Raw genomic sequence first — 27,009 nt, 5'->3', positions numbered from 1 at the left:
CCAGCATGCTGGGTACACCTGGCCTCCAGCTTGCAAAAACTCAGAAAGTAGAGTGACTGTGATTGTCTTTGAACCTGCCGCTGAGGAGTCTGTGAAGTGGTACAAGGTTGAATTGTCATTTATGTCAAGTTTTGGACCAGTGCAAATGTGTTCCCTGAAAGAATTCAAGTAGATTGTGTGTGTGTGTGTGTGTGTGTGTGTGTGTGTGTGTGTGAGAGAGAGAGAGAGAGAGAGAGAGAGAGATAGAAGCAGTGGTTGTGAAGGATCTGGTATCTGCTTTATTTGCATATTCTCTTTGTTGTGTCAACATCTCAGTGTTTGCACCTGAGAATGTTTATTCCAGGATTGCCACCAGAGTGTCCTCATTGCGCTAGCTTCTTTGTTTCTGGCTCTTCAGTACCACTCAGTAGTAATTCTCATCTCGCCCCCCCTTCCTGTCTCCTTCCCTTCTTTTCCATTTCCCTGTCTTGTCTTGATGATATTTAAACTCACCAAGAGACATATTATTTGTTCTCCTACATAGATCTTATTTATTGTCAAATAAATCTGATCGAGTTTATCCAAGTGAACCCCGAGCACATAGTAAATTTGGCTTCCCTCAGAGAGATTGGAGTTGTGTAAAAGTTACAGAAAATTGGTGTCTTTCACTTTCAGAGCTGAAATTCCACTTTAAGTTTCTCTGCCTCAAAAACATCAGATACACAAAAGACAATGGAATGAATTTCAGACGTATCAGTGGCATTCAAAGCACCTTCGCCTGTGTTTTGACAGTGATTCTTTATATATAACCAATCCTTCCAATACACCACCTGCTGCACAGCTCTCTGGATTTCAAATTTGGCACTTGGAATCTTGGAATAGGAGGTTCACATTATCATATGCTTTGCTAAATAGAGAATAATGCTCTAAAACAAAACAGGAAATTGGTATACAGTCATTTACTTTTTTGTGAATAAGTATGAATCCACAGCATGCATTGTTAGAAAAGTTTTAGACATGATGTGAAGTTTCTCAAAATACTATCATAACTGTTTGAAAATATGTAGTCAAAATTTTTGTAAGTTTATACTTATGAAGATACAGTACAGGTGGATTCAGAAGCAAGAATTTAGCATATTATAAGTAAGGTATAGTGTAATAGAGCTAACTGTAATGTGTATCAAGCCAAGAATTTTCTGCACTAAGTGATTGTATTACTGTGAGTTGACTGTTGACTTTATGATGTGTTATCATAAGTGGAGGTTGCATGGAGAGAACAATTTCATGGAATGTGGTTTCAGAACTATAGGATTTGGTTTTGTGTCTGTGTATGGCTTCTCGTTCCTGGCCCCTGAGATCAGCTCAGAAGCCGCGCTGAGCCGTGGCCCCTTCAGGCTGCAGAGTGAGCACTGTGGCACTCCAGGAATGGGTGGGACTACTGCCGATGCCAGCTTCTTTCATCCCACAGAATCTGAGTACGTTTACTATATGCCCAGAAGAGAGATTTTTTTGAACCAAATGGTCTGCTGTGTAAAAGTCCAACTCAACTGAACACTAAAGTGCAAACTCTCAAAGTGGAAATTCTCTGAAGTGTGTGCAGCCCTCTTTCTCATATTCGTTGGAACTGCTGTTTAGCCAGCAGTGGGGTGTGCAGCACAGTGCTGTTCTGCCTCTCTCCCCCTTTCACCCTGGGACAGGTTCCCGTGGGGGAATCAGTAGGAGGCGGCAGGCAGGACGACAGGCCCATGTCTCTAAGGTTTTCTTCAGGACAGTCAGCTTCCAGAAAATTCTGGGAAGGATGCGGCTGAGGCGTGCTGGAAATGAGAGGGGGCAGGTCCCTGATCTCAGGCCACGTGTGCAAGGAGTTTCTCTTGGCAGTTTATGCTTTTCCACTCGAAAAATATGTAAATGTTTCTGTTTCGCTTTGTTTTAGCATTTAGAAGCATATATAAGAGCAATTTAATACCACCTTGTCTCTAAGAAGTGTGAATTTTTTATTTAAAATCTTGTTTGCTCACTTTTTATTGAAATCTGAATGTGCAGATAAATATCTAATGACATAAACATTAGGTTTTAGGCTATCATGGATGTTTAAATTCGGTATCTTTAACTTTAGAAAAGATAAAGAAAAGGCTGTTGTATATGTAGCGTGTTTTACAGTGTGGTTTTTATTGATAGTGCATAATTGTCTACTCAAAAGATTTATATTTTGAAAATTTCTAGTAGGTTGGGTGATATTAATTGAAAACTTTTCTCGTATAAAATATCTCCTACAAAATTCTTGTCATAAAAGAAGAACACGAGCAGAGTTTGTACAAACTGTTTTACTGTAGAGTTTGCTTTAACCAGTCGTGGTTGCCATCATGTGGGTAAAAGGGAGACTGTTTAACCATAGCCGAAGGTATCATTTCAGATCACCAGAGTCATTCAGAGACAGGGCACTGTGGATCCAAGGCCTCACCATCAGTTTAAACACTGGCCAGAGAATGGATTCACTGTGCACAGTCCCAGTATTTTAGAAGGCGAAAACTTGAGCAGAGACAATCTCACACAGTGAGTGCTGCAGGTTGTTGCCATGAAGCTTTCAAGTTGAGCACGCTGCTTCCTTCTGACACCTCAAGCACGGTTTTTGCCATACCCCACACTAATTCTGGCACTAACAGAAGATGTGTATTGTGAAATCAGTGTAGAAAACTGGCTGCAGCATCGTAATAGTGGAACAGCTTTGTGTGTACAGGAACACATGGGCTCTGGCAAAACACCTCTAGCACCTGCTGGCCCTGCTGATGATGCCAGGGCTCCGAGTTTCTGCACAGAGGTTTCTGCACCCAATTGTCAGTCTCCCATCCCTGCAGCTGTGGGTAGTTGTGGGGAAGACCCTTCTGGCTGTTGGCACTGGCCATTGCTCTCAGTGAAGTGGGTTCTCTCTGCTTCTCTTGGGGTGGGGGGCTGCTCCCATGTCACCCCAGTCAGGGCTCTGACACATACTGTCCCTTAAGTTTTGTCCTGGCACTCAAAGCCATGCATGCTCTAAGAATGAGTTGATTGTCAGTGCTGAGGTCTGTGGGACAGATTTGTGTAGCCTTTTAGGGGAGCTGTCAGTGGGACAGTGGGGGTCATTTACCTCATGGTGGACAGGGGGTCTCCAGTGGCAGAACATCCGCTGTGTCTGGCTCAGAGTGCTTTTGAGAAGCATGCTTCCAGTCCATTGTCTGGAGATGGCAAACTATGTCTGTCTGTTCCTGCCTTTTTTTTTTTTTGTCCTTCTCCGGTACTCATGGACAGTGGACTCCTGAAGGCGCTGTGGGAGGAGCTGTGTGAGGGTCACACTTGGGAGGCTGAGGCTGCAGACAGTGGAGGAGGTGGGTGGTGAGGGGAAGTAGGCAGGAAGCAACTTGGAAGAAAGTTTAGTGCCCTCAGCCTCCACGCAAAGCTTCAGTCATCACCAGGTGAGGGATTGCAGTGTGCCTTGTCCCTGACCACCAGGACTTCAGAACCGGATTGCATGGAGCCAGATCCTGGACCTAAGTGGATGCTAAGTGGGTCTGCCATTGAATGAGTGCTTTCCCATCTGTAAAACGGGATGATACCCCCTCAATTGGGGGAGTCAAATGAGCTTCTGCAGTTTAGAACGGAGTCCTTCCTATTCAGAAATCATGTAATCATCACAGTTCTTTTCTGAAGCTAATCTCTCAGAGTGTTTCCTCTTTTTTTTTTTTTTAACTTGTGGTGAGAATCTGTTCCTTTGATTTTCCTACGCAATCTCTGTTAAGCCTGATGCTTGCTGTTGACTATAAGCATGCAAGTTTATCATGTAAAAAATAAACAAACTAAAGTCTGCTTCCTATCTAAAAATTGTTGCGTGGAGCAGTATTATCTCTCCCTGAAACTCAGACAACATATTCATGACCTCTTATCAGACTATGAAATGCGCCATGTGTAATATAAATTAAGAAATGTGTATTTTTAAGTGACTGCTGGAGTTTTGATAGTTTTTTTTTTTATCACGACAGTTTTCATCATCTGATTTCCATCCCACTGAGTTACGGAGGTTTAGTCCTGTCTTGTTCTTATCAGCCAGCAGACGGGCACTATATGCAGCAGTCTGCCCCCTCTCTGGCACCTGCTGCTAGTGTTGTCCCTCGGGAACCTGGGCTGGCTCACCCTGTGTTGCTGAGTGGCTGTGTTAGCTTACACTCGTTTGTTTCAGGTGCTCATAGCATTAAGATTATCAAGAACGTGCATAAATGAACTTCCAACACGGTTGGCTCAGAGCATGAGCCTGGTGGATAATGATGATTCGTCATAGGTGCTCGCCAACCATGGTTGTGTGGATCTGGCCCAGCTGGAGGACCCATGAGCATGTGGGACGTGAACACACAAGTAGAATCCACTTTTCCCTGCAGAACCTGTGGCCGCGATTTCTTGCCCAAGGAGTGAGGCAGCAGAGGAACCCCTAGTCTGTCCTGCCCATGCTGCAGGCCTGTAGTAAAACCGGCTCTGCCTTGGCTTATGGGCATATTTTTCTCCTTAAATTTCCAGGATTTTATCCGCCCTTCCTGAAAGTGAGGCACTTAAGTCAAATGGAAATTTTAAATCGCTGAAATTGCTATCTTCTTAGTAATTTAAGAAGTGCGTAGGATTACTTGTTCAGGTTCCTTTCCTCTTGGGGCTCTGCCTGGCTCCTTGGCCATGCATACTCCATTGATAATCATCAGGATGCTGTGACTTTTAAGGAAGCTTCAGGTTGTTTTTGTTTTTTTTTTTAAGATTTTTTTTTTTAATTGGACAGTCAAATATACGAAGAGGAGGAGAGACAGAGAGGAAAATCTTCCATCCGATGATTCATTCCCAAAGTGGCCACAATAGCCGGTGTTGTGCTGATCTGAAGCCGATCCGAAGCCAGGAACTTCTTCCAGGTCTCCCACCTGGGTGCAGGGGCCCAAAGCTTTGGGCCGTCCTCAACTGCTTTGTCAGGCCACAAGCAGGGAGCTGGATGGGAAGTGAAACTGCCGGGATTAGAACCAGCACCCATATGGGATCCTGGTGCGTTCAAGGCGAGGACTTTAACCACTACACTATCATGCCTGGCCCAAAGCTTCAGGGGTTTTAATGATAATAGTTGCTGCATCTAAAATCCTTCCTTTTCACTTTTTTTTTTTAATCATAAGCTTCTTCAAAGTCTTGAACAGAATGATTTAAAAATGAAATTGTCCCATGAAAGCAAGTGTCTCTTTATTGAAGATAAAATACTCAAGGTTTTTTGTTGTTGTTGTTGTTGTTGTTTTATTTGGTCTATTTTCCCTAGTTGTTTAAGGTCTTTGAACATTTTGGATGTTTACAAAACCATTTGCCTTCTTTTTAGACCAAGTCTGCAGTGAGGTTTATCACGTAGTTCACAAATTATTATTAACTAATAATCTTGAAATTCATTTTTTTTCCTCTCCTCTTTGGCTTTTCTAAGATGAGGAAACTGTTGAGTATGGTAGGTGGCTTTTGCTTTTCTTTGCCCTCTTGGTTATAGCATCTTTTTACTTTAACTGTATTTTCTGTACATTTAATCATTTCTTTTCTTGTTTTCTTTGTGCATCTCAGAGGAAATCAAAGGTACATGTATAAAAATTTCTCTGCATAGTCTAGTGATTTTGCTTAGTGCACATGTGTGTAGGATTACATTGAAGCTAGTAAGAAATCTGCAAAACAAAACAACACTCTTGCACATCCACCTTCCATCCCGACATTTCGGCACCGGAGATGGTGATTGGATTTTGTCCGGGAAAGAAATGCACGCTTCCCTTTCAGCCTTCATGCAGCAAAACTAGAGAATATAATCTAAACTAGCACACTGTGTTTGATCTCTCTCAATAGTTTCAAATAAAGGTGAGTGAACAAAGCAGTGCTATTCAGATACACCGTCCCACTGATTAGTGCAATAAAGGTACAGGAAGTGGATTTTGTACCCCCCCCCCCACTATTTAATTTCCGCTCCGTCTGCATTTTGTAGCAGAAGTGTACATGGATAAGAAGACTTGGAGGTCAAAACAAAGCACTGTGCCCTGAGGTCTGTAAGCTGTGACTAGCCTGAGAGTCGTTTAATGCTCAGAGGCCATAGCGTGGCTTCTCCTTTCAGCATGGCTTTTATCTGCTCTTTTCACATGTGATTCAAACAGAAACCTCCGGCCCCATTCCCTGCCCAGCACAGGTAACCTGCAGCCCACAAGAAGGATACCTGTGTCTGTCCCATTGGGCTCGAGTCGTGCAGCGTTTTCTGGGTCACTAGGTAGCCTGATGGCCAGCAGTCCAGTTACTTTGGGGCCTCAAGGCACCGTCAGTGCTGTTAAATGCCAGAGGAGAAACATCTCAGATGAACCTGCTGCAATGTAGGCACCACATCACGGACACTGAAAGCAAAGCAGCCTTGCATGATGCCTCCACATCTGCAGACTAAGTGGGCAACGGGAAGTCTTACATTTCAGAAGGATGCTGTGGCCGGCTGTGAGTGGCGCGGTTGCTGTGGCTGAGGTGTGTGATATTACCACCAAGGTGTAGGCTCCTAACTGTCCTGTGTTTTATTTCCTGGCTTCCGCTGTGTGCTTGACACCCCCTCTGGAAGATGCCGCATTCGCTGGGCACAGCGGCGGAACCTACCTAGGTGAGCACTTGGCCTTGGGGATTGCTTTCTCCCTGTGGCCTTCTTCAAAGCCGTAGTGTGATTGTGTCTTTAGTGAGCATGTGTTGGCACAAACATGCTTTGTGGTAAGCTCCCTGTCCCCTTGTGGGAGACCTGAAAGAGACTCCGGGCTCCTGGCTTCGGATTGGTTCAGCTACAGCTGTCGTGGCCACTTGGGAAGGGAAGATCTTCTTCTCTGTCTCTCCTCCTCTGTATATCTGACTGTCCAATAAAAATAAATCTTAAAAAAAAAAAGAGAACAAAATAACCAAGTGGAGATGACAGTAAAATGTCTCTGTCCTTACAGAGTACCATTCTGTGTCACATACATGAGTACTATTTCTGATCCAAGTTCCCTCTAAAAAAATGCTTCAGCCAATGACCAGAGATTAGAAGTGGCTTCTTTTGTAAAATGAATTTGATCATAAAACACACTAAAACACTTGGGCCTAGCATGGTAGCCTAGTGGCTAAAGTTCTCGCCTTGCATGGTCCAGGATCCCATATGGGTGACAGTTTGTGTCCCAGCAGCCTCGCTTTCCACCCATCTCCCTGCCTGTGGCCTGGGAGAAGGACCCTCCACCCACGTGAGAGATACGAAATAGGTTCCGGGCTCCTGGCTTCAGTCGGCTCAGCTCTGGCCATTGCAGCCACTTGGGGAATGAATCAGTGGACAAAAGATCTTCCTCTCTGTCTCTCCTCCTCTCTGTATACCTGACTTTTCAATAAAAATAAATAGATCTTTAAAAAAAAAACATTAAAACAGTTAAAACACTTAAAGAATTGCTTCATTACACATCGATTGCACAGACTTCTCCCAACTCCCCACCCCCCCCCCCAAAACAATCTTGAAAATACCTGCACATCTTAGCAAATATTAGAAGTCTCATAGATACAACGGAACTGGTGAAATTGTTTTTATGATAAAAGAGTATATTCATCAAATATCTTAAAATGGAGTGGGCTTCAAAAGATTTATAGTAAAAATATATTTTGGCTCGGAGTGTGCCCCACATCAGGGACCTGGGGTGGGTAGGAGACTGGGTGGGGCTTCTCCCTTGATATCCCCCTTTACCTCAGATACATGAAAGAAACAATGTGGAAATGATAGTCTTACCCACTTTACTGTAAAAAAAAAAAAAAGAATATATCAGAAAAATATATATATTTTGTAACAACTACATGATTTCCACTTTTTTCCCCACCAAACCCAAACAACTGTATTTTCCCATGAACTTTTTTAAAGGTCTATTTATTTTTATTGGAAAGTCAGATTTGCAGAGAGAAGGAAAGACTGAGAGGAAGATCTTCTGTCCATTGATTCACTCCCCAGTGACTGCAATGGCCAGAGCTGAGCCGACCAGCAGCCAGGAACCCGGAGCCTCTTCTGGATCTCCCACACAGGTGCGGTGTCCCAAGGCTTTGGGCTGTCCACAACTGCTTTCTCAGACCACAAGCAGGGAGCTGGATGGGAAGTGGAGCAACCAAGATACAAACTGGCACCCATATGGGATTCTGGCCCATGCAAGGCGAGGACTTTAGCCACTAGACCCTCCATGAACTTTTTGAAAAGATACTTACCTGAGTGACAGGCCTAAGTGTCCAGCAGCCAGGGCTGGGCCATACTGATACCAGAAGGAACTCCATCTGGCCTTCCACACATCGGTAGCAGGTGCCCCAGCCATTTTACAAGTGCAAGTAGCAGGGAGATGGGTTGGAAACAGAGTAGCTGGAGCTGAAATGGCATTGCAAGAGGGTTTGGGGATGCTGGCTTTGCCCACGCATCCCAACCTGCTGCAACACGGTGCCACGCCCCTTCACATACTTTTTTGAAGAATCCTCATATTTTGTAAATCAGAACATTCTGTGAAGGTTTAGCAAATGAACTGTTTGAAAATTTTCAGGTAAGCATGCCATGCCTAACGAACATCCAGTCAACGGCTGATCATGTGTGTGAGTGAGAGAGAGAGAGACAGAGACGCTGAACCCCACGAGACTAGACTTCCTTGTAGTGAGGTGGGAACCATCTTAGCTTGCTTGAGGATGCTGTCCCGTGAGGGCACAGGGACAGAATCTCTGAGCGACACCTTGTCAAAGCAAGTGCTCATCCTTATCCAGCCCAACGTGGCTCCCCAAGGCAGGAGTCCTCTTCGCTCAGGGGACAACGAGAGTGGTAGAGTGGCCCTGGGTGGGCAGTCTTCACTGGTATTCACGCGTGTGCACACGGACAGACACACACACATGCATGTTTACTAAGTGCCTGTTGTATGCGTTTAACGACCAAAAGCAACACCCTTCTTTCCAAGCATTTTTTAAAGATTTATTTTTATTGAAAAGTCATATTTATAGAAAACGGGGGAGACAGAGAAAAAGATCCATCCCCTGGTTCACTCCCAAAATGGCCACAGCATCTGGGGCAGGGGCCCAAGGACTTGAGCCACCACCCTCCACTGCCTTGCCCAGTCATAAGCAGAGAGCTGGACAGGAATTGTAGCAGGCCAGACTAGAAACAGGTGCCCTGTGGGGGTGCCGGTACGGTAGATGATGTGTCAGCCAGCTAGACCACCGCTCTGGCCCCTTTCCTGGCATCTGTGTTGAAAGGGATGACCTTGGGTAAGTAAGCGTGTTGCCCTGTGCCTCTGGTGGTGGTAATGTAAGAGTGACAGTAAGGCAGGAGCGCAGTGATGAGGGAGTCGGGAGCAGGCGTCCCGATTTCAGAAGGCTGGTGAGCAAAGGCCTCCCCGAGACCACGAGTGAATCGAGTCCTCAAGGGAACGGCTGGGTGCTGAGCAGTCCAGGCCATGGGAGAAGCACACACAAGTGCCCTGAGAAAGGTTTGGAGGGGAGAAGCAGCGGGGAGCAGGGTGGTGAGCGACAGTGGGAGTGAGAGCAAGCCTGGTGTCAGGGTCACAGGATGGTTCTGGTGGGAGGGGTGGGACTCTGACCGTGTGTGAGAATGGAGCTCACGGATGCATCGAAGCCCCAGCCTGGCCCGTTTTGACTCATCTGTTGAAGGTGGTTCATAAGGTAGCAAGGGCAGCTGCAAAAGCTCCTACAGCCCCTCGCTGTCCCCAGTGAAGGTCCAGAGAAGGAATCAGTTGCCCGCTGTGTTTTGAAGGTAGCACCAGCAGGATTTTCAGGCAGATTGGAGGATCGGGGCAGTGTTTAGGCTGTAGTTACCACAGGCCTGGAGCTCCTGCTTACTGAGCGAGCACAGACCTTGGGTTGGGGGTTGGAGGATGCTCAGACCTTCCATTCCAGACACTGGAGAAGCTAAGCAGCGATGTTGGCTCGGCAGCTCTGGAGTTGAGGCAGTCTGTGTGGGGCCTGCCCACACTGGAGCGTCTTCAAAGCCCAAAGGCTGCATGTGCCCAGCAGGGGGAGTGAGCGTCCCAAGTGAGCAGGGAGGAAAACCTCCCTGATGTGTGGGGTCGTCCTGGGAGCCAAGCCCATGGGAAGTGTCAAGGAGGAAGGCGTGATTAGCTGTGACAGATGAGATGGGGAGGAAGAAGTGGCTGCGCATGTGGCAGTGCGGGAGTTACTGGAGATCCCGAGGAGCAGGTGACATAGCTTGGTTGGGTTGAGCAGCTTTGGGCAAAACTCCAGCCCCCTTTCCGGGGTGGAAACAGAGAGTGGAAGGGGCCTCAGCAGAACGGCTTGGTGGCCAGGGGAGATCCACTGTGGTTAAGTCCCTTTCGCGATCAGATGGGGCACGTCAGGGAGGAAGCTCTGCTTTTCCTGGATTCTGCCAGTTTTCATACTGTTCTCATGTAAAACATAGAAACATCTAGAATAACCTTTGACCAAATGTCTGGGCACCACAGTCAGACTTGCCACTTTGTCCTCTCATAGATACGTGGTAGTGCATTGAGGCCAAATCCACCTTTACCCCCCGGACGTTCTGTGGGTCTTCTGCATCATGTTTCTCCCATGAAAAGAATTCATCTCAGTGGAACAAATACAGAATGGCTTATAACAGCCTGTGCATGTCATAGAAACGGTCACAGGAGTCAGAGGCCCAGCAGGAACTGAGATGGAGAGGCACCTTCCCAGATACGGCACAGCGCCACCCAGTGTTGGTTTCAAGGGATCCTCATGGAGCCAGGATTGGTCCTTCTGTCTCTGGCACACAGTTTATGCTTTTGGTTCTAGGACGGCTCTGGAAAACTGCCAAAGGAGTTCCCAGAAATTGGACTTTCTCATGAGAGTTTTCCCCTGGAATGAGCTCCAAAAGTCCCTGAGATCCTGGCTTAGTTTAGGGCCTTACTGTTTAAATGAGAAGATTGATTTATTTTTATTGGAAAGTCAGATTTAGAGAGGAGAGACAGAAAGAGCTTTTGTTCACTGATTCACTTCTCAAGTGACCCAGGTGGCTGGAGCTGATCTCGGAGCTGCTTCTGGGTCTCTTATGTGGATACAGGGTCTAAGGCTTTTGTCGCGCCCACGTGTCTTACCGCCCAGCAGTAAGAGGCAGACGCGAGTGAAGCCTTCTGCAGTAAAGTTTATTGCGCGCACAAAGATGAGGAAGAGGAAGGGGGCGGACCCCGGCAGTCTTTCTGCTCTTATGTGCTGACTGGCCCCGCCTCCGCCGATGATAGGTCGGCGTCATGATCACGCAGGGTCCTGGGCGACTGGATTCGTCAGTCCCCAGTGTTCACGTGCCGGCCACGCTGCAGCTCACTGCGCATGCGCTAGGCTACGTGACACGCACGAAGGTGTGGCTTCTCCGGCCGGCGCCATTTTAGGCACAGCATGTGGCCAGTGCATACAGATGCGGCTTGCAACATCTCTCCCCTTCTTACACAATAGAAAAAATAAGCTGGTATGGGCCTGTCTTAGGTTGTAGACTCAAGGCGCACGATCCGTCATAGGGAGGCTGCGTAGCTTGACGTAGTCCCTGTCTTAGACCGATAATTGTCTGGGTCTATCTTACCCGTCATGGGCTACAACCGCGGTGGTTGTAAAGAGCAATGTCTCGACAAGGCAGTTATAAGAGTGACTACCCTCTCGCGTGCAATGGATAAGTCCTGCGAGGTGCAAGGGCTAGTCAGGTGCATCATGCTCGAACTCAGTGCAATGCCATAATGGCCTGAGGTGCAGGAGCCATGATGTCCATGCTCTTAACTAAACCCGTTGAAGCATGCTCAACCATACCATGGGGGAGTCACCATACTGCATGGCTAGTAGGGCTTGATGTATTACCACACGATCTCGCTGAGCGCGGTGTCTCAGATGACACAGGCAAAAAAGGCATAAGGCACAGCCTGCACACAAGAGCAGAATCAGCACAACCACTCCCACCCATTCCTTAATATGGGAAGTGATGTTCCAAATCCAAGTGGCCAGGGTTTCAGCAACAACAGGATCCACCCGTGTAGAATTAATCTGGACAATGGCAATTCTCAACTCCGACTGTAAAATATCAAATTCTCTCGTCCAATTTCCTAAAAGATAAGAAGAAAGCTGGCAAGAAAGATTAGCAGCCGTTGAAACATTCTGAAAAGGAATGGAAGTAACACATAAACCTTGACACTAAAATTCTCAGGAAATGCTTGAAAACAAAGCGCGTCCTGTAGGGGGAATAAAAAATTACTCACATTCTCCTTAATATCATCATAAGGGAGAAAAGGCAAATCCAAAGAAGAAAAAATCAAGGAAACACTCGGGCTGAGTGGGCGACCGGTAAGGGTCGTGGAAAAACACTCAAAACTCCTCATCGTGGCTCAGCAATCACGGTCCTCACAAGCGCCATACAGACCATTAGTTGCACCATCAGCTGTGTTTGCACTGGGCGGGGCACCATTGTCCTGTGGGATTGTAGGAGGAGTTTCTGATTGCGGGGTTGCATGAATCTTCCCCAAGTCAGATCCTCGTGCAAGCGCTCCAGCGGTTGCAGAAACGTCAGAAGGCGGTGATGGACAGGAACGAGTCAATCGAGCTGGAACCCAAACCGGAACTGGGGCGTCCTGTGGAAACACACAAATGGCTCCTCGAGCCTGCCTAATAACTGGGTCTGGGCCCTTCCATTTGGACTCCAGAACATCCTTCCACTTGACCCAAGATTGCTCTTGCGCCGTGTTAAGGGAATGACGATCTGCAGCACTAAGGCCTTGCTCATCCAGCTGTAAAAAATTGATGGTGAAGAGAGCCAGGGCTAGGGTGGCCCAAGGGCTCTGACTGGCGAGGCCAAGCGATTCCCAGGTGGTTTTTTGTTTTTGTAACAATTCCTTAATAGAGCGATGAGCACGTTCGATTATCCCCTGACCTTGTGGATTATAAGGGATGCCAGTCACTAATTTGACGCCCATCTTCATGCAAAAATCACGAAATTTGGCTGAAGTATAGGCGGGACCATTATCAGTCTTAATACATTCAGGTTTACCCCACTCGGCCCATGCCTCCAAGCAGTGTTGGATTACCTGCGGGGCAGATGGCTTCACAGCAGGAGGAGCCATTAGTGTAATGGCTCCAGAGCCCTGAGGCCATGGGCCGAGCGTGGCCGGCGCAGTAGCACCGCCATTCTCTTTCTTCTCCTTTTCTGATCCTCCTCTGTCTCCTGCGGGTTTGCGTTCTAAGCGCCTATGCCGCCTATCCCGCTTGTACCCTTCCTCCGCGTCGGACGTCTCCGAACTTGATGAGGAAGATACTGCTTTCAATTTCACCTCTATTTTTTGCTTCAAACCGGTTCTCCTCTCCCGCTCTGTTTCTGAGAGACTATCCTGGGCAGACTGAAGGGCTTTGTCACTCTCTCTGACCGCTCCCTTACGGAGGGCATAAACCCTCTGCAAAAATTTCACCAGAGAGAACCGTGCGCCCATGTCTATAACCAGAAGCGGTGGTTCCTATACCTCCGATTTATGCTCCTAGTCACCCGAAAGTTCTCCCTCTCAGAGCTCCTTACCTGTCTTTTGGCCGCAGTTCTGACTTCCACCCGTTCGAAACGGGAGGCCCCCTCCAGGTCCCGGGTTCCCGGCACCAGTTGTCGCGCCCACGTGTCTTACCGCCCAGCAGTAAGAGGCAGACGCGAGTGAAGCCTTCTGCAGTAAAGTTTATTGCGCGCACAAAGATGAGGAAGAGGAAGGGGGCGGACCCCGGCAGTCTTTCTGCTCTTATGTGCTGACTGGCCCCGCCTCCGCCGATGATAGGTCGGCGTCATGATCACGCAGGGTCCTGGGCGACTGGATTCGTCAGTCCCCAGTGTTCACGTGCCGGCCACGCTGCAGCTCACTGCGCATGCGCTAGGCTACGTGACACGCACGAAGGTGTGGCTTCTCCGGCCGGCGCCATTTTAGGCACAGCATGTGGCCAGTGCATACAGATGCGGCTTGCAACAGGCTTTGAGCCGTCCTTGACTGCTTTTCCCAGGTCACAAGTAGGGAGCTGGATGGGAAGTGGAGCGTCTGGGACATGAACCGGTGCCCGTCTGGGATCCTGGTGCATGCAAGGTGAAAGCTTTAGTCACTAGGCTACCACGCCAGCCCCTCCATGAACTTTTTACAAAGATTTATCTGTTTAGTTTGTTTGTTAGTTACTTGGCAGAGGGAGGGAGCCAACACTGTGACAATAGCGGGTTAGACTGTCACCTGTGGTGCTGGTATCCCATTTGGGTTCCAGTTTGAGTCCCGACTGCTCCACTTGCTGTCTAACTCCCTGCTGATGTGCCTGGAAGGCAGCAGAGAATGATCTAGGAGCCCTGGCACCCACGTGGGAGAGCAAAATGAAGCTGTTGTCTCCTGGCTTGAGCCTGGCTCAGCCACAGCAGGTACAGCCATCTGAGGTGGGGGATTGAACCAGCAGGTGGGAAATCTCTCTCCCTTGGCTCTCCTCCTCTCTTTAGCTCTGATTTTCAAATAAATAAACAAATGCACAGAGAGAGAGAGAGAGAGAGAGACTATAAATAACATTTAACACAATGGCAGGATACATTTTTTAAAAAATCTATTCTGCCCCAAGATAGTCTTAAGCGGAGACTCTGAAAGAACAATCCTATATCAGTCCAAGATGTGGATGTTAGTGTTTGTAAAGTGAAACTGTGAGGTGGAACTTGGCCATCCATCTCTTAACAGCAACGCTGCAACATGGAGCGGTCACCCTGACTGGGACATAGCCCAGCAGGGAGGGCAGCATGCTACCAGTGAACACAAGATCTGCCCGTTACCCCTGGGCAAGAGGAAGATGCCTCGGGGATCGGGCCGTTTCTGCAGTGCAGAGCTTGCAAGAAATATTATAATAACAACATTAGGGTAAACTGATACCCTCCCATAAATATGCATTATGGAAAATTATATCTTTACGGTTGAATCCATATGACTCAAGGGCTGTCTGTATGAAATGGTTACGGAACCATTTCTTTTGCACACACACATAATTAGGAATAATTTATTTCCTCCTGTAGGCTCGTGGAAATGGCATTTCACGGTGGTGGGTGGTGTGGCGGGCAGTGTGCTTTCGGTCGTTTTTCTGCCGTTGCTTCTGAGGCAGAACAGGCAGCTTTAAAGATGTGCCTTAACTCCTGCGGCAGTGCGGAATCGTCCCTGTGAAAAAATGGTTTGTTTGGTTTTTTTTCTGACATGGCTAGAAATTAGAGTATTTTCTTCTGGGAAATTCATTTTTGCAGATTTGCTCTAATCAGTTCACCAAGCACTGCTTATCTAACCTACTTTCTCCTTGCAAATGGTTTCCTGAAAAATCCATTTTTCTCCCTCACTGGAGTACTTCATGCATTCTTTTAAAACAACATCAGTTTGGGAACTTCGTGGAAGTGAAGACTTTTTTTCTATCTAACTCAAGAAGTGCTTATCATAAAATTCAATACAAAATTGCCCATTTGCTGTTGTTTCTTTTAAATGTTGAAACATAACCATCTTGTGCTATGCCGTGTTTTGATTTTTTTCTCCCTTAATCTTGTACCTTGTTTCTCCCCATTTTCTTCCTTTTAAGAACTGTTTGACCCTCAGCATGCTTCACTGCCTATTTTAGAAATCTGCTAAAACCTTGCCATTTGTCCCGATATTTGGTCATCTCATGCAAGAATCACATGTATGTAAGTACAGTCAGGTGTACATTTTTTTTTCCTGTAGTATTTGTCAAAAACTTCAGACACAGAGAACTTTGAGAAGCATTCTTTCGAAGAGGTTCAGGTTCCTTGCGGAGCAAGGGGGAACTGCGTAATCTCAACTCGTCTGGAATACTACTTGGAAATATTTTTTTCTGACAGAAGAAAAAAAAAATTCCTGCTTTGGAGACTTGTAGGTTGCACGGATGGCCTCAGCTTAAAAAAATAGATTAAAAATTCAAATCCAATTTTCCCTCCGTTTCAGAGCTGTTTTTATATGCGATTTTATGTGTGCTTGCTGTGTTTTCTCATAATTTTGGAAGTGTAAGTAAGAATTCATTTCTTTATTAACTGCTTGGCAGAAAATTGGATTCTAATATGGTTTCTTTTTCTCTTTCTTAATAGCAGTGCTATGTTTGTATTTTTAAAAAAAACCTTTGGAGTGATAGCAGGAAAACTCTGACGGCCTAATAATTGTTTGCATTGGAAATTGCAGGTTATGTCCCCCCTGGTGTCATTAACCACTCAGTTTTCTTTCTTCCTTTTTCTTTTTGCTTGGAAAGTTTTTAGCGGGTTGATGGCACTGCACACTTCTTTGTGTTGTGCTGAGAGCAGCGCTTCCACTCCGCAGGTGACTTCTCTGTGGATTTGCACGGGAGCCGTCTCCCCTTGCATGTCATGTTAATGTGAGCCAGGGTGATGCCCACACTTGTTGCTTGTTTGTGTTTGCTTTCCCTGCGATGCTCCCTAGGATGGTTCTGTTCAGGGGAGTAAGGGGTTTTTGCTCGTTTGTCACTTGACCGTGTCCTCAGTTGTCCTCTTGTGGACTCAGGGGTCATTTGATGACCTGGGCATCACTGGTGTTTTGCGTTCAGTAATGATAATTTTACGTTACGAGCATGTGGCAAGGTGGTTGTAATCGGCCACGATTTGTGCTGTTGTAACAACACCGGCATTCTATACAAAAGGCTTCTCTGAATGCAAGTTTTTGCTGTCTTGTTGTCAGGAACCTAACATTGTCTAATAATTTCCAGCTGCTTCGTTTTTATTAATGTCTGTGCGGGTTTTTTTTTTTTAATGTTCTTTGAGAAGTTACTTCATAGTTAAAATTCCTTGTAACAAGTAAGGAGCCTGTTGATCTGGTTAAGTATTTGCTTGGTCAAATTGTTCCATGTTTTTAGAAGCAAAAAATAATTTACATGCAGTGTTTTTTGGCAGTTTTTCCAGCCCCAAGAAAATGAAATCCATATTATGATATATTTAAAGTGGGAAGAAAGGAGCTTAAGTGTTTGTTGCTAACTGCTTTTAAGAAACAAGCAGTCATCTTGACTCTTTACATCAAATCAGTGGATTTCATTTAGAAGCAGGGAATTCGAATAAACATCTGCGACCAGTGCAGCTCTGTTACAGTTCAAGGCGATTTCACCACACCACCCCGTGCCTGTGCCGTGTTCATGTCAGTTAAGCGCAGTGAACATGTATTTATACATGCGAAATGCATAAAGCCTGACATCATTGCTCCAGTTGACCTGAAAGAAATGTAATCAAGAATGGAAACTGTGTGATTAGGAAACTTGCAGGTCGCATTGCCGTAATAATCTCTGTCTCTAAGTGGACAGGAGGCCAGCCTGTCCTCTGCTGACGACGTGGCCGGCTGTGGGGCTTCTAGTGTGAGTGAGATAGCTGGGCTGCCCGAGGGTCTCCTGTGAATGGCTGTGTGTGAGCTGATGGTCAAGTGCTTTTACAAAATGCCTTCTTATTGTCAGAATTTTACGGAAACGTGAGAACATTAAACATGTACGTTGAAATTGAAATTAACATTATTCATGACAGCTAAAGCAGTTGGCGATCTGAGATTTTTCCAAAAGATTTCACATCAGCAGTGTTAATTTGGTTATCAGATTTCCGTACTCTGATGACTTTTTTTTTTTTTTAAAGCCTTCCTTCTTTGGTGGAAATCCTGGATCTCTCTTCCTTGGGCTTGATCTGTGTCATTCTCATCCTGTCATCTCTCTCCCTCTCTTTAAATCTTTTTCCATGGTTTTGCTCTCATGTCTTTCTTCCTGTCTGAATTCATCAACTACGTGTACAAACTAGCTGGTTGTCTCATCGCTTCAGAACAGTTACAAGTGCAGAACTGGTCAGTGAGATGTAGCCTGTTTCGTGGGGAATGTCACTGTAACCTCACTGCCTCACTGGCCTGTGCTGGCCACGGTTGCATAGCTCATTGATTATGGACTCCAAGTTTGTCAGTTTACAAAATAATGGAGAGGTACAGAAAGTGTGAGAAAGTACACAATGATTGTCCTCAGCCCTGCCTAATAGAGCCGTTATGTATTTTTAAATAGGCTTCTGTACTTTTGTATTCATACCAATTTTCACATTAGGAAAAACATAAAACCCATAATACAAACATGCTTGCTGTATTCCGTCTAGTTTTTCCCATTATTATATCCAGTGCATTTCTTTGGTGAGGTCTCCTCTTGACTTTGTTTCATCATTTACTGCTCGGCCCAAGCAGAACATCATCAGCCATTTCTTTATGCAACCAAAAAAGGCTCCTTGATAAGTACGGACTGTGGCTTGCCACCTTATTGTATGGCTGTGAACACTAAGTTGTCTGTATGAAGCACCTCGGGGGGTGCCTGTCACCTAGCAAGTTCTCAGTGAATACCGATCACCACCACCACCCTGCTGTTGTTCTGGCATTGATATTACAGGCAAATGAGCAATTGATCTCTCATCAGATCATAACGAGCATTCTGATGCTGAGTGCGTGTGCGTGTGCGTAGCCCACACAGAGTAGTAAAAGGAACTGTTCTTGGACTATTCCTTGGACCCTGGGTTAATTATTTAGAAAAATATCAGTTTCCAGCCACACTTAACAAGCTGGGACCCATGATGGCATGTGAGTAATTCCAGATGGGGTGAAAAAAAAAGGGGGGGAGTGCAAAGCCATGCAACCCCTTTCCAAAAAATTTAAGAATTAACGTAGGTGAACACTTAGCACAGATCGGGCTGGGAAGACCAAGTGGTGGGAGCATCGCAAAGGAACACGATTTACAGATTCAAACATTCAACAGTGAATGGCAAAAAGTAACAGGAAAATTGAAAGCTTTAAAGTTTTTACAAGACAAAGACCTCATGGTGATCATATTAAAAGGTGTGTGTGTGTGTGTGTGTGTCTATAAAGACCCTATTGTAAAAGTGATCAAAATATGTTAACAATTTGCAAAAGAAATATGAAATAAATGAGTAGCCAGCATTGGAAAAATAAAATGTTTAACCCTACTAACATTGAAAAATAACATCGTATTGTACAACTTCACACAATTTTGTGCTTGTCAAATCAATAACGTCTTTAAAGAAGTGTTGAGAAACCCTTTTATGAGACACTTATGAGATGAGCAGTTGCACCTGCCCTGGGTGAAAGTGGACCTTATCATTAGCCAATCGGAAAAGCACTTGGACAAGCAGCTTGCCCTAGTGAAGAAAACCATAGCCTCAAGAAACCTACAGGGATGTTTATCGATGCCTTATTGAAACAGGGAGCAAAATAACAAGCAACTTACACTTCCTTCTTTATACTTAAAACACGTTTCCCTTCAAAGCATCCAATTCAGTGATGCCTGCGGAAGAATGCCCTCACCTGTGTCTGTTGGCAGGTGTCAGCGAGGTGGGTCCCTGGTGATTGAGACCAGCCTTCAGCTCCAGGCCCGACTCTGGAGGGACTTTGCTATTGCCGTAAAGGCAATGGGATATTCCTTTCGAAAACACAAATCTCTAGCAGTTGTGGGTAAGCTCCCTGGAAAAAACACTGCCTGCAAGATAAAAACAAGGTTGAGCCAATTATCAATTACAAAAAGTTGAAATATCAGGAAAATGTGTGTTTGGTGTAAAACCCAAGCCCCTGCCACACGTTCCTTTTCTCCCCCCTGGACTTTTGCACCACGACGACACAGGGCCAGAAGAATGCTCATTTACTTTCAGTTTGGGATCACCTTTTTTTTTTTTCTCTCCCCTCTAAAAACAGAACCAAATGTTACAATCTGAAGGCAGCAAGCTGTTAGCCCCCCTTTTTCTAGACGTAGGACTTAGGGTTGAAGTTCACCCCTAGCCAAGGCGTCCAGATGCATCCTCCATCGTTTGACTGAGGTGTGAGTGTTGCAGTCTGTGGCCTGCCTGGAAGGACAGGCCAAGGGCAGTCGCCTTTGAGTATTCAGGGAGGCCAGAGCCTTGGGAAATATCGTAAGAAAGAATCCCGTGCAGCTCTCAGCTTTTCCTGCCTTTTGGTATAACCTTTGTTCCGGCTGTTTTCTTACTTGTTCTAGCCTGAGAATGTCCCTTTCCTGTTCTCTGTCACCCTTTCTCCCTGCTCCACTTCTTCTTCCCTCCCTCTCCCTCTTTCTGTGCATGTGTGATACATATGGGTATGCATATATTTATAATATGTAGATATGTATATATGCAACTGAGTGTAAGGTGTATGTATGCAAATGCAGAACGTACATGGAGTAGAGGACTAAGTGGCAGAAAACGAGCGCTTTGGGGTCTGCCATGTTGGGTCAGGCCCAAGCACATGGACCATCCTCCACTGCTTTCTCAGGTACATTATGGGGAGCTGGATCAGAAGCAGAGCAGCCAGGGCTGGAGCCAGCACCAATACGGGGTGCAGTTACCTGCTGTGCTATAGCGCCAGCTCACTGCTGTCTGTGTGTGTTTAATTCCATACTACTTAATGATTGTTAAGGCATTTCATATGTGCGTAGCATATATTAAGTTAGGCTTTAATCTTAGTATCTTGCTGTTTTATAATACTGACCAATTAAAGTTTATATCTGCCACTTTGTTGCTAGACTTGGTGCTGGGGGGGGGCGGGGAGGGATGCAGGGGGCCTGCCCTCAGGGTGCTTTGGGTTGGTTGGAGTGTCATCAGGCACTGACCAGTTGCCAGGTGGTGTGTTTGGCCTGGGGCAGAGCTGAGTACTTCCTGTGCATTATTCACTCTATGAAGCTGACAGCTGCACTTTGATGCCCTACACCACAACACTGGCCCTGTGACTCAGGTTAGTCACAGGTAATCTTTCCCCTCAGATACTTTGTGTCCCCTCCTAGTTAGAGTCCCTCTTGGAAGGCTGCAGAACTGCGTGATCACAGGAGGCTGGTTGCTCCATCCTTAACATCTTGACTGATTTAATTTTATATCCACAAAGTCAGTTAACTCTGTGTTTAGCCACTGATAGTCATTTAAAACATACTTGCCTTTAAGTCTTACTAATTTCTCAAATCAATGCTAATATTCACTGTCTTTGTTTTCCAAAAAGCTCATACGTTTCAGTTCTGGTGGTTCCTTTTTTTTTTTTTATTATGAGGTTTGTCTTTTTTTTTTTAAATATTTATTTATTTTATTACAAAGTCAGATATACAGAGAGGAGGAGAGACAGAGAGGAAGATCTTCTGTCCGATGATTCACTCCCCACGTGACCGCAACGGCCGGTGCTACGCCAATCCGAAGCCAGGAGCTGGGAACCAGAAACTTCTTCCAGGTCTCCCACATGGGTGCAGGGTCCCAAGGCCTTGGGTCGTCCTCAGCTGCTTTCGCAGGCCACAAGCAGGGAGCTGGATGGGAAGTGGAACTGCCAGGATTAGAACCGGGGCCCATATGGGATCCTGGCATGTTCAAGGTGAGGACTTTAGCGGCTTGGCCACGCTGCTGGCCCCTCAAGTTTGTCTCTTTTTTAATGTGTCTTACTTGATAGACAAAGTAACAGGCAGAAGGAAGGAGATCTTCATTTGCTGGTTGACTCTCCAGGTGGTCTGCTGCCAAAACCAGGATCCTGGAGTTCCATCAAACTCTGCCATGTGGGTTGAGGGACCTAGGCACGTGGACCATCTTCTGCCCTTTCCCAGAAGCGTTAGCAGGGAGCTGGACTGGAAGTAGAGCAGCCGGGACTTGAACCAGCACTCCCTTATGGGACACTGGTGTTGCAAGTGGCTGCCAAGACCAGCCCAGAATATTTGACTATTTTTTTTTTTTAAGAAAAGGAAGCTTTATACCTATCAAATGTCTACACTCTTAAACAAGAATGTATACTTCCGTAACATGTGTGCTTAGGCTACTATATGCTGTGTTTCAGTAAACAGACTGCTTTCAAAGGCTGGATTTTGGGGAGTGTGAGGGTTAGGTGGAGAACTGATTGCATGTCTTCCTGAATTCTTGGTTGGCAGGTGTGATGATCTCCACTCTTCTAGAAAGGAAATGAAACCAGAACAAGGCATCAGTTAGCAAAGCAGCAGAGTGGGCAGACAATTCTTCGCACAGACAGAAAATGAATTGAAGGCTTTAAACCACTGCTTTTGTAAAGTGTAATATAATCAGACGAGCACCCTGAGGAGACCATGAAGCTGAGTTCTTCATTTGCAAATGCTTCCACAATGAAAACAGGATTTGAGTTGAATGATGTCAGGGTTACTCGCTGAACTTGGCTCACCCGGCCCTGGCTGTGCGTGGGCATACTTAACACCAGTGGCCCTCATTTACTTTTCTTTTTATTAAACAATAGTTGGTGCCTGTGCCACTGGGATGGTGCTTAGAATACTTATGCATGGGTATTTTTACTGTTTTTTTTTCTTAAGCAAGTGTGTTCATCTGTCCATAGTGAATTACATTCATGACTTAGGATTCTGCTTTAAGTTCCTTTATAATTTTTGAAAAGAACTCTTGATTTATATGTATGTCTACTACTCCAGGTACAGAAATTGAGTGTTAGGTGCTTACAAATGTGTACTTTTTTTTTTCCTCGTGCTCGATGCAGTTGTTTCAGTGCTATGGTGAATACAATCCCAGTCCAACTCAGACTGTCTTTATTTTTGCTTTTTGGAGTTTTTTGGGGGTGGGGTGGTTATGACTCAAAATATTGTATTTCCTGTATCCGCAGCTGGCTTTAGAAGAAGTTTCCGGCTAAGTAGAAAAGATAAGAAAACAAATAAATCCATGTATGAATGCAAGAAGAGCGACCAGTATGATACAGCTGACGTGCCCACCTATGAGGAGGTGATGCCATATCGGCGACAGACGCACGAGAAGTACAGGCTGGTCGTCTTGGTTGGTGAGTGCTGGCTCTTGCGAGTCCTTCTGAGGAAATCAGGGAAGGAGTTAGCAGTGGCTTCCGGGTGCAGTGTGCTTGGAGCTGGCGAGCCAGAGGGCCCACATCTGGATGGGCACTGTCCGTCCTGTGTATGATGCCATCTTTTGCTTTGCTGTGTGCCTGTGTGCGTGGGTGCCTTCCGAGCCACCCAGGAGGCACAGAGGCTGGCGGTGTGCTCTTGGAAGCAGTGTGGAGAGGGGGCAGCCAGATCTGTGGTTCTCATGCCCATCAGTGAATCACGTCATAGATGAGCTTTCCTCAACACAGCACCTGTTCCTGTGCACTCGCTTCTAGGCAGCAGCATGGTGCAGGGTGAACCGACCTAAGCCAGAAACCCAAAGCATCCCAAATCTGGAACTCTAGGACTCTGCTAGGACACAAATGGGAAATTCTACCCGACCCCTGTGACAGGGCACATTCAGCAAAACCTCCTTGGAAATACTGTTTTATGTTTCCTCCGGGCTGTGTATAAATGCATATGGGGAAAATAAACGGAGTCCATGCTGGGATGTGGTCTCCTCCTCAAGGCATCTGATTATATACTTACAGATCATTAAAGAATCCGAAGTCCTAAGTGTCTCCGGCCCTAAGCAGCCTGGACAAGAGAGACTGCACCTATCCCAGCTCCCGGTGGCATCCAGGCTGTTGGCACAGTGAACTGTCAGGGTTGAAGTCTAAGTTATTTCAGGCTAGGGAGTCACTTTATAGAAGCAGATGTAAGTAGGAATAGACACTGTCCCACTGGGTAGCACAGTGTGTCCTCGTTAGCAGCCTGAGTTTGGCTCCAGCTTCCTGCCGATGCAGGCCTCAGGAGGTCGTGGGGATTGACAGCTCAGGCAATTGGGTTTCTGCCATCTGTCTGCATGGGAGACCTGGCTTCTGCTCAGGACGGAGGTGGCTGCAGGTGTTTGTGGAGCGCTCCAGCAGAGTGAAGCAAGACTGCTTCTTCTCTCTGTCCCTCCGACAAATACATAGAGGGTGGCAGTTGATTGAACATGTGTTAACGTCCCAGCAGGTTCTGCCTGGTCCCACCTTTACACAGGTGGGCAACACAGGCTTGCTTGTGACTCCATCCTACCCCTGGTGCTCCTATAAAAATATGGAGAGAATGGAATTCCCAGGATCAAGGCTAGTGCTTGGAAATGAAGGCCCATGATGTCTCTGGTCCACTCTTGCTTTGACAGGGTGAGCAAGATCTGGCCTGAGGGCTGTAAAAGGCACCCCAAATCCCTGGGCCTGGGCCAGCCAAGGCAGCTGACTCAGAGTTGACTAAAGGATGCAGTTGGCTCACTTTTCAAGTTGAAAAGTTTGTAGAACCCATGAACGACATTAGGAATAACTGGAGAATAGTGCCCCAACTTTATAAACTCAAGATGAGGGTTCCAACAATGGAGTCTTTGGAACGGCCACGCCCGTGGTTCTCATTCAAGCAGACGGTTGAGAGTCCTCCGTCTGACAGCGCTGGAGGTGATGGCTAGCACCTGCTGCTGCTGGCATCGCTCAAGTGCAGTCCTACATCTGTCAGTGGAGTTCAGCATTTGCTACCACAGCAGTGTCACTTGCTGAGTCTATCCTTAGAGGCCAGTAGAGCTGCCTAGGACTTGTGGGGTCCAGCTGGTCCATGTAGAGTGGCACTGATGGTCCGCCCAACCCCCAAACAGGTTCTCACACAGCGCAGATAAATGGCCTGGTCTGCACTGGGGCTGCTTGAGACCTCCTTCCCTTTGGGCACCCACTGTCCCTGCCATGCCTCGTCTGTTACCAGTGCCCCTGTTGGCTGCATCTCCTTTTGCCCATTGTGTCTTCTTACCCTTGGCGGAAGAGACGGAGCTAAAGTAGTAGAGGCAGTGTGCCTGGCTGCTTTCCCTCCCACCAGGCTGGCTGTGTCACTAATCATGACTCTACCACTGGGCTGTTAGTAGGCTATCTGAGCAAGAGGGTGGAGGGACAGCCTTTGGTTGCTTCTTTCCTTTCCCAAGGATGAGGCTGACCATGTCTGAGCAGTGACTGAGGGAAGGAGTGAAAGAAACAATGACAGATAGTTCCCAGGGGTGGGCCTTGTGGTGCAGCCTGGGATGCCCTCATCTTGTATAGGAGTGCCTGGGGTCAGGTCCCACCTCTGCCTCTGACACAGCTTCCTGCTCATGTGCATCTGGGACACTCGGACCAAGTGTTATGCTGATGCCAGTCACATGGGAAACCTTGAGAGCGCCTGTGCAGTCCAGCTGCTGCAAATGGAATAAACTAATGTCTAGGTTTCTCTCTTTCTCTGTCACTCAGCCTTTCAAATAAGTAATTAAAAAAAATACAAAAACAGAAAAACATTCTCCAGAAGTGTGTCCAGGTTGGTGCTGCCTCGTGTATCTTGAGCATGACCTTGGAGCTGGGGACGGGCCTGACTGCTAACACACTGTGCCTATGTTTAAGATCCAGCTCTGACTCAGGGCTTCAGCCTCCCACTCATCCCCAGTCTGGAGGCAGCGGATGATGGCTCAGGCCATTGGCTCCCTGCCACCCTCTGGCTGTAGACTTCAGCTTCCACTCACCCCCATCTGCCCTCCAGTGTCTGTGTCACTGCCTATTGAATGGGAATGGTGGCTCATCTTAAAGTTATGGTGCAATCTACAGGTGCCCATTGGCTCTGCCTGCAATTCCCTGAAGGTACCTGGGAGGGAGGACAGGGATGCCCAGATAGAAGAGGGCAGTACCCCAGGCTGTCCAGGTCCCTGAGAGGACTCGGTGACATAGGGCCTGAGATCCCCAACCCAGAGTGGGCTGGGCCCTCTAACTGTGTGCTTTCCAGGACCGCATATATCCTTTGGCACTAGTAATTAACAAATGTCTTAGGCTTTGAAAGCATTTGGGAAGGCCCTGAAGCTCTGGATTTTTTTTTTTAGTAGCATTTTCCTCATTTTTAAAGATTTACTTTTATTGAAAAGTCAGATTTACAAAGAGAAGGAGAGACAGAAACATTTTCCATCTGCTGATTCACTCTCCAAGTGGCTGCAGTGGCCACAGCTGAGCCAATCCGAAGCCAGGAGCCTGGAGCCTCTTCCAGGTCTCCCATGCAGGTGCAGGGTCCCAAGGCTTTGGGCCGTCCTTGATGGCTTTCCAAGGCCACAAGCAGGGAGATGGATGGGAAGTGGGGCTGCAGGGATTAGAACCAGTGCCCATATGGGATCCTGGCGCATGCAACATGAGGAACTTAGACATCAGTCTATCACGCCAGGCCCCTTTTTCCTCATTTTTAAAAGATTTGTTTTTATTAGAATGACAGATTGGACAGAGAACAGGAAAGTAAGAAAGATCTCCCATCAACAGTTCACTCCCTAAATGGCTTCATTACCCAAAGCTGAGCTGATCTGAAGCCAGGATCCAGGAGCTTCCTTCAGGTCTCTCACCTGAATGCCAAGACCCAAGGGCTTGGACCATCCTCTACTGCTTCTCCAGGCTTTAAGCGGAGAGCTTAGTGTGAAGTGGAGCAGCCAGGACAGAAACCAACCCCCTTTTGGGATGCCGGTGCCACAGCGTGAAGGATTAGTTTGTGGTACCACCACAACAGCCCCAAGTTCTCCCTGTTTTTCAAATTTGATCATGTCTATTGATTTAGTTTCAAGATCCCTAACTCCTCTCGTATTGTTTGGCTGTTTAGTTAGTCCCCTGAGTTAACTTTTTCCCTTTATATTTTTTTGGTGTTGATTAGGAAGATATCCCCTCATTCCTTCTATCGTGTTTTCTGTTCATCAGTCAGGAGGGTTATGTTCCTGTGAGTTTCCCCAGGGTTCCTCTTGCGGAGGCCAGCTGTTGACGCTGCCGGCTGCACGAAAGGCTCTGTATTTGGGATTTGTCCATCATACTCATCTTGGGACTGCCAGGTGTCTGTTGATTGTGTTCCTCCTGATGACCCCATCACTTCTGTCTTGTTATTTATAGGCCGCCTACGTTTGCTGCCTGTCCTGAATACCCTGAGCATAGTCTCATACAGTTTTGGGGTGGTGTTATGGTTTTCTGGGGAAGAAAAAGCTAACCTGCCAGGTAGATCTAGACCTGGGGGGCACGGAAGCTGTGCACCCCAGTTTGGTTTTCCATTGTTGGTCTGCCTTCTCACGTTTTCCAACAATGTGAGAATTGGGTGAACCAGGTACTTTGTTTCATTATG

At 46.7% G+C, this 27,009-nt stretch overlaps 1 protein-coding gene across 1 annotated transcript in view; it reads left to right on the top strand.

Annotated features, from left to right (window-relative positions):
- Positions 1–27,009, top strand: part of MPP7 (membrane palmitoylated protein 7) — a 183,545-nt gene that overhangs the window by 136,377 nt on the left and 20,159 nt on the right. Inside the window, exon 12 of the mRNA XM_040992549.1 lies at positions 22,641–22,811. Within this exon, the coding sequence (XP_040848483.1) occupies positions 22,641–22,811 (171 nt within the window). The remainder of the gene's footprint in view (positions 1–22,640; positions 22,812–27,009) is intronic.

This window comes from Ochotona curzoniae, unplaced genomic scaffold, assembly GCF_017591425.1.
Source record: "Ochotona curzoniae isolate NIBS_2020 unplaced genomic scaffold, NIBS_Ocur_1.0 contig_78, whole genome shotgun sequence".
In the NCBI taxonomy this organism is placed as follows: domain Eukaryota; kingdom Metazoa; phylum Chordata; class Mammalia; order Lagomorpha; family Ochotonidae; genus Ochotona; species Ochotona curzoniae.
The sequence above is the reverse complement of the archived record's forward strand: the minus strand, read 5'-3'. Positions and strand labels throughout refer to the sequence as shown.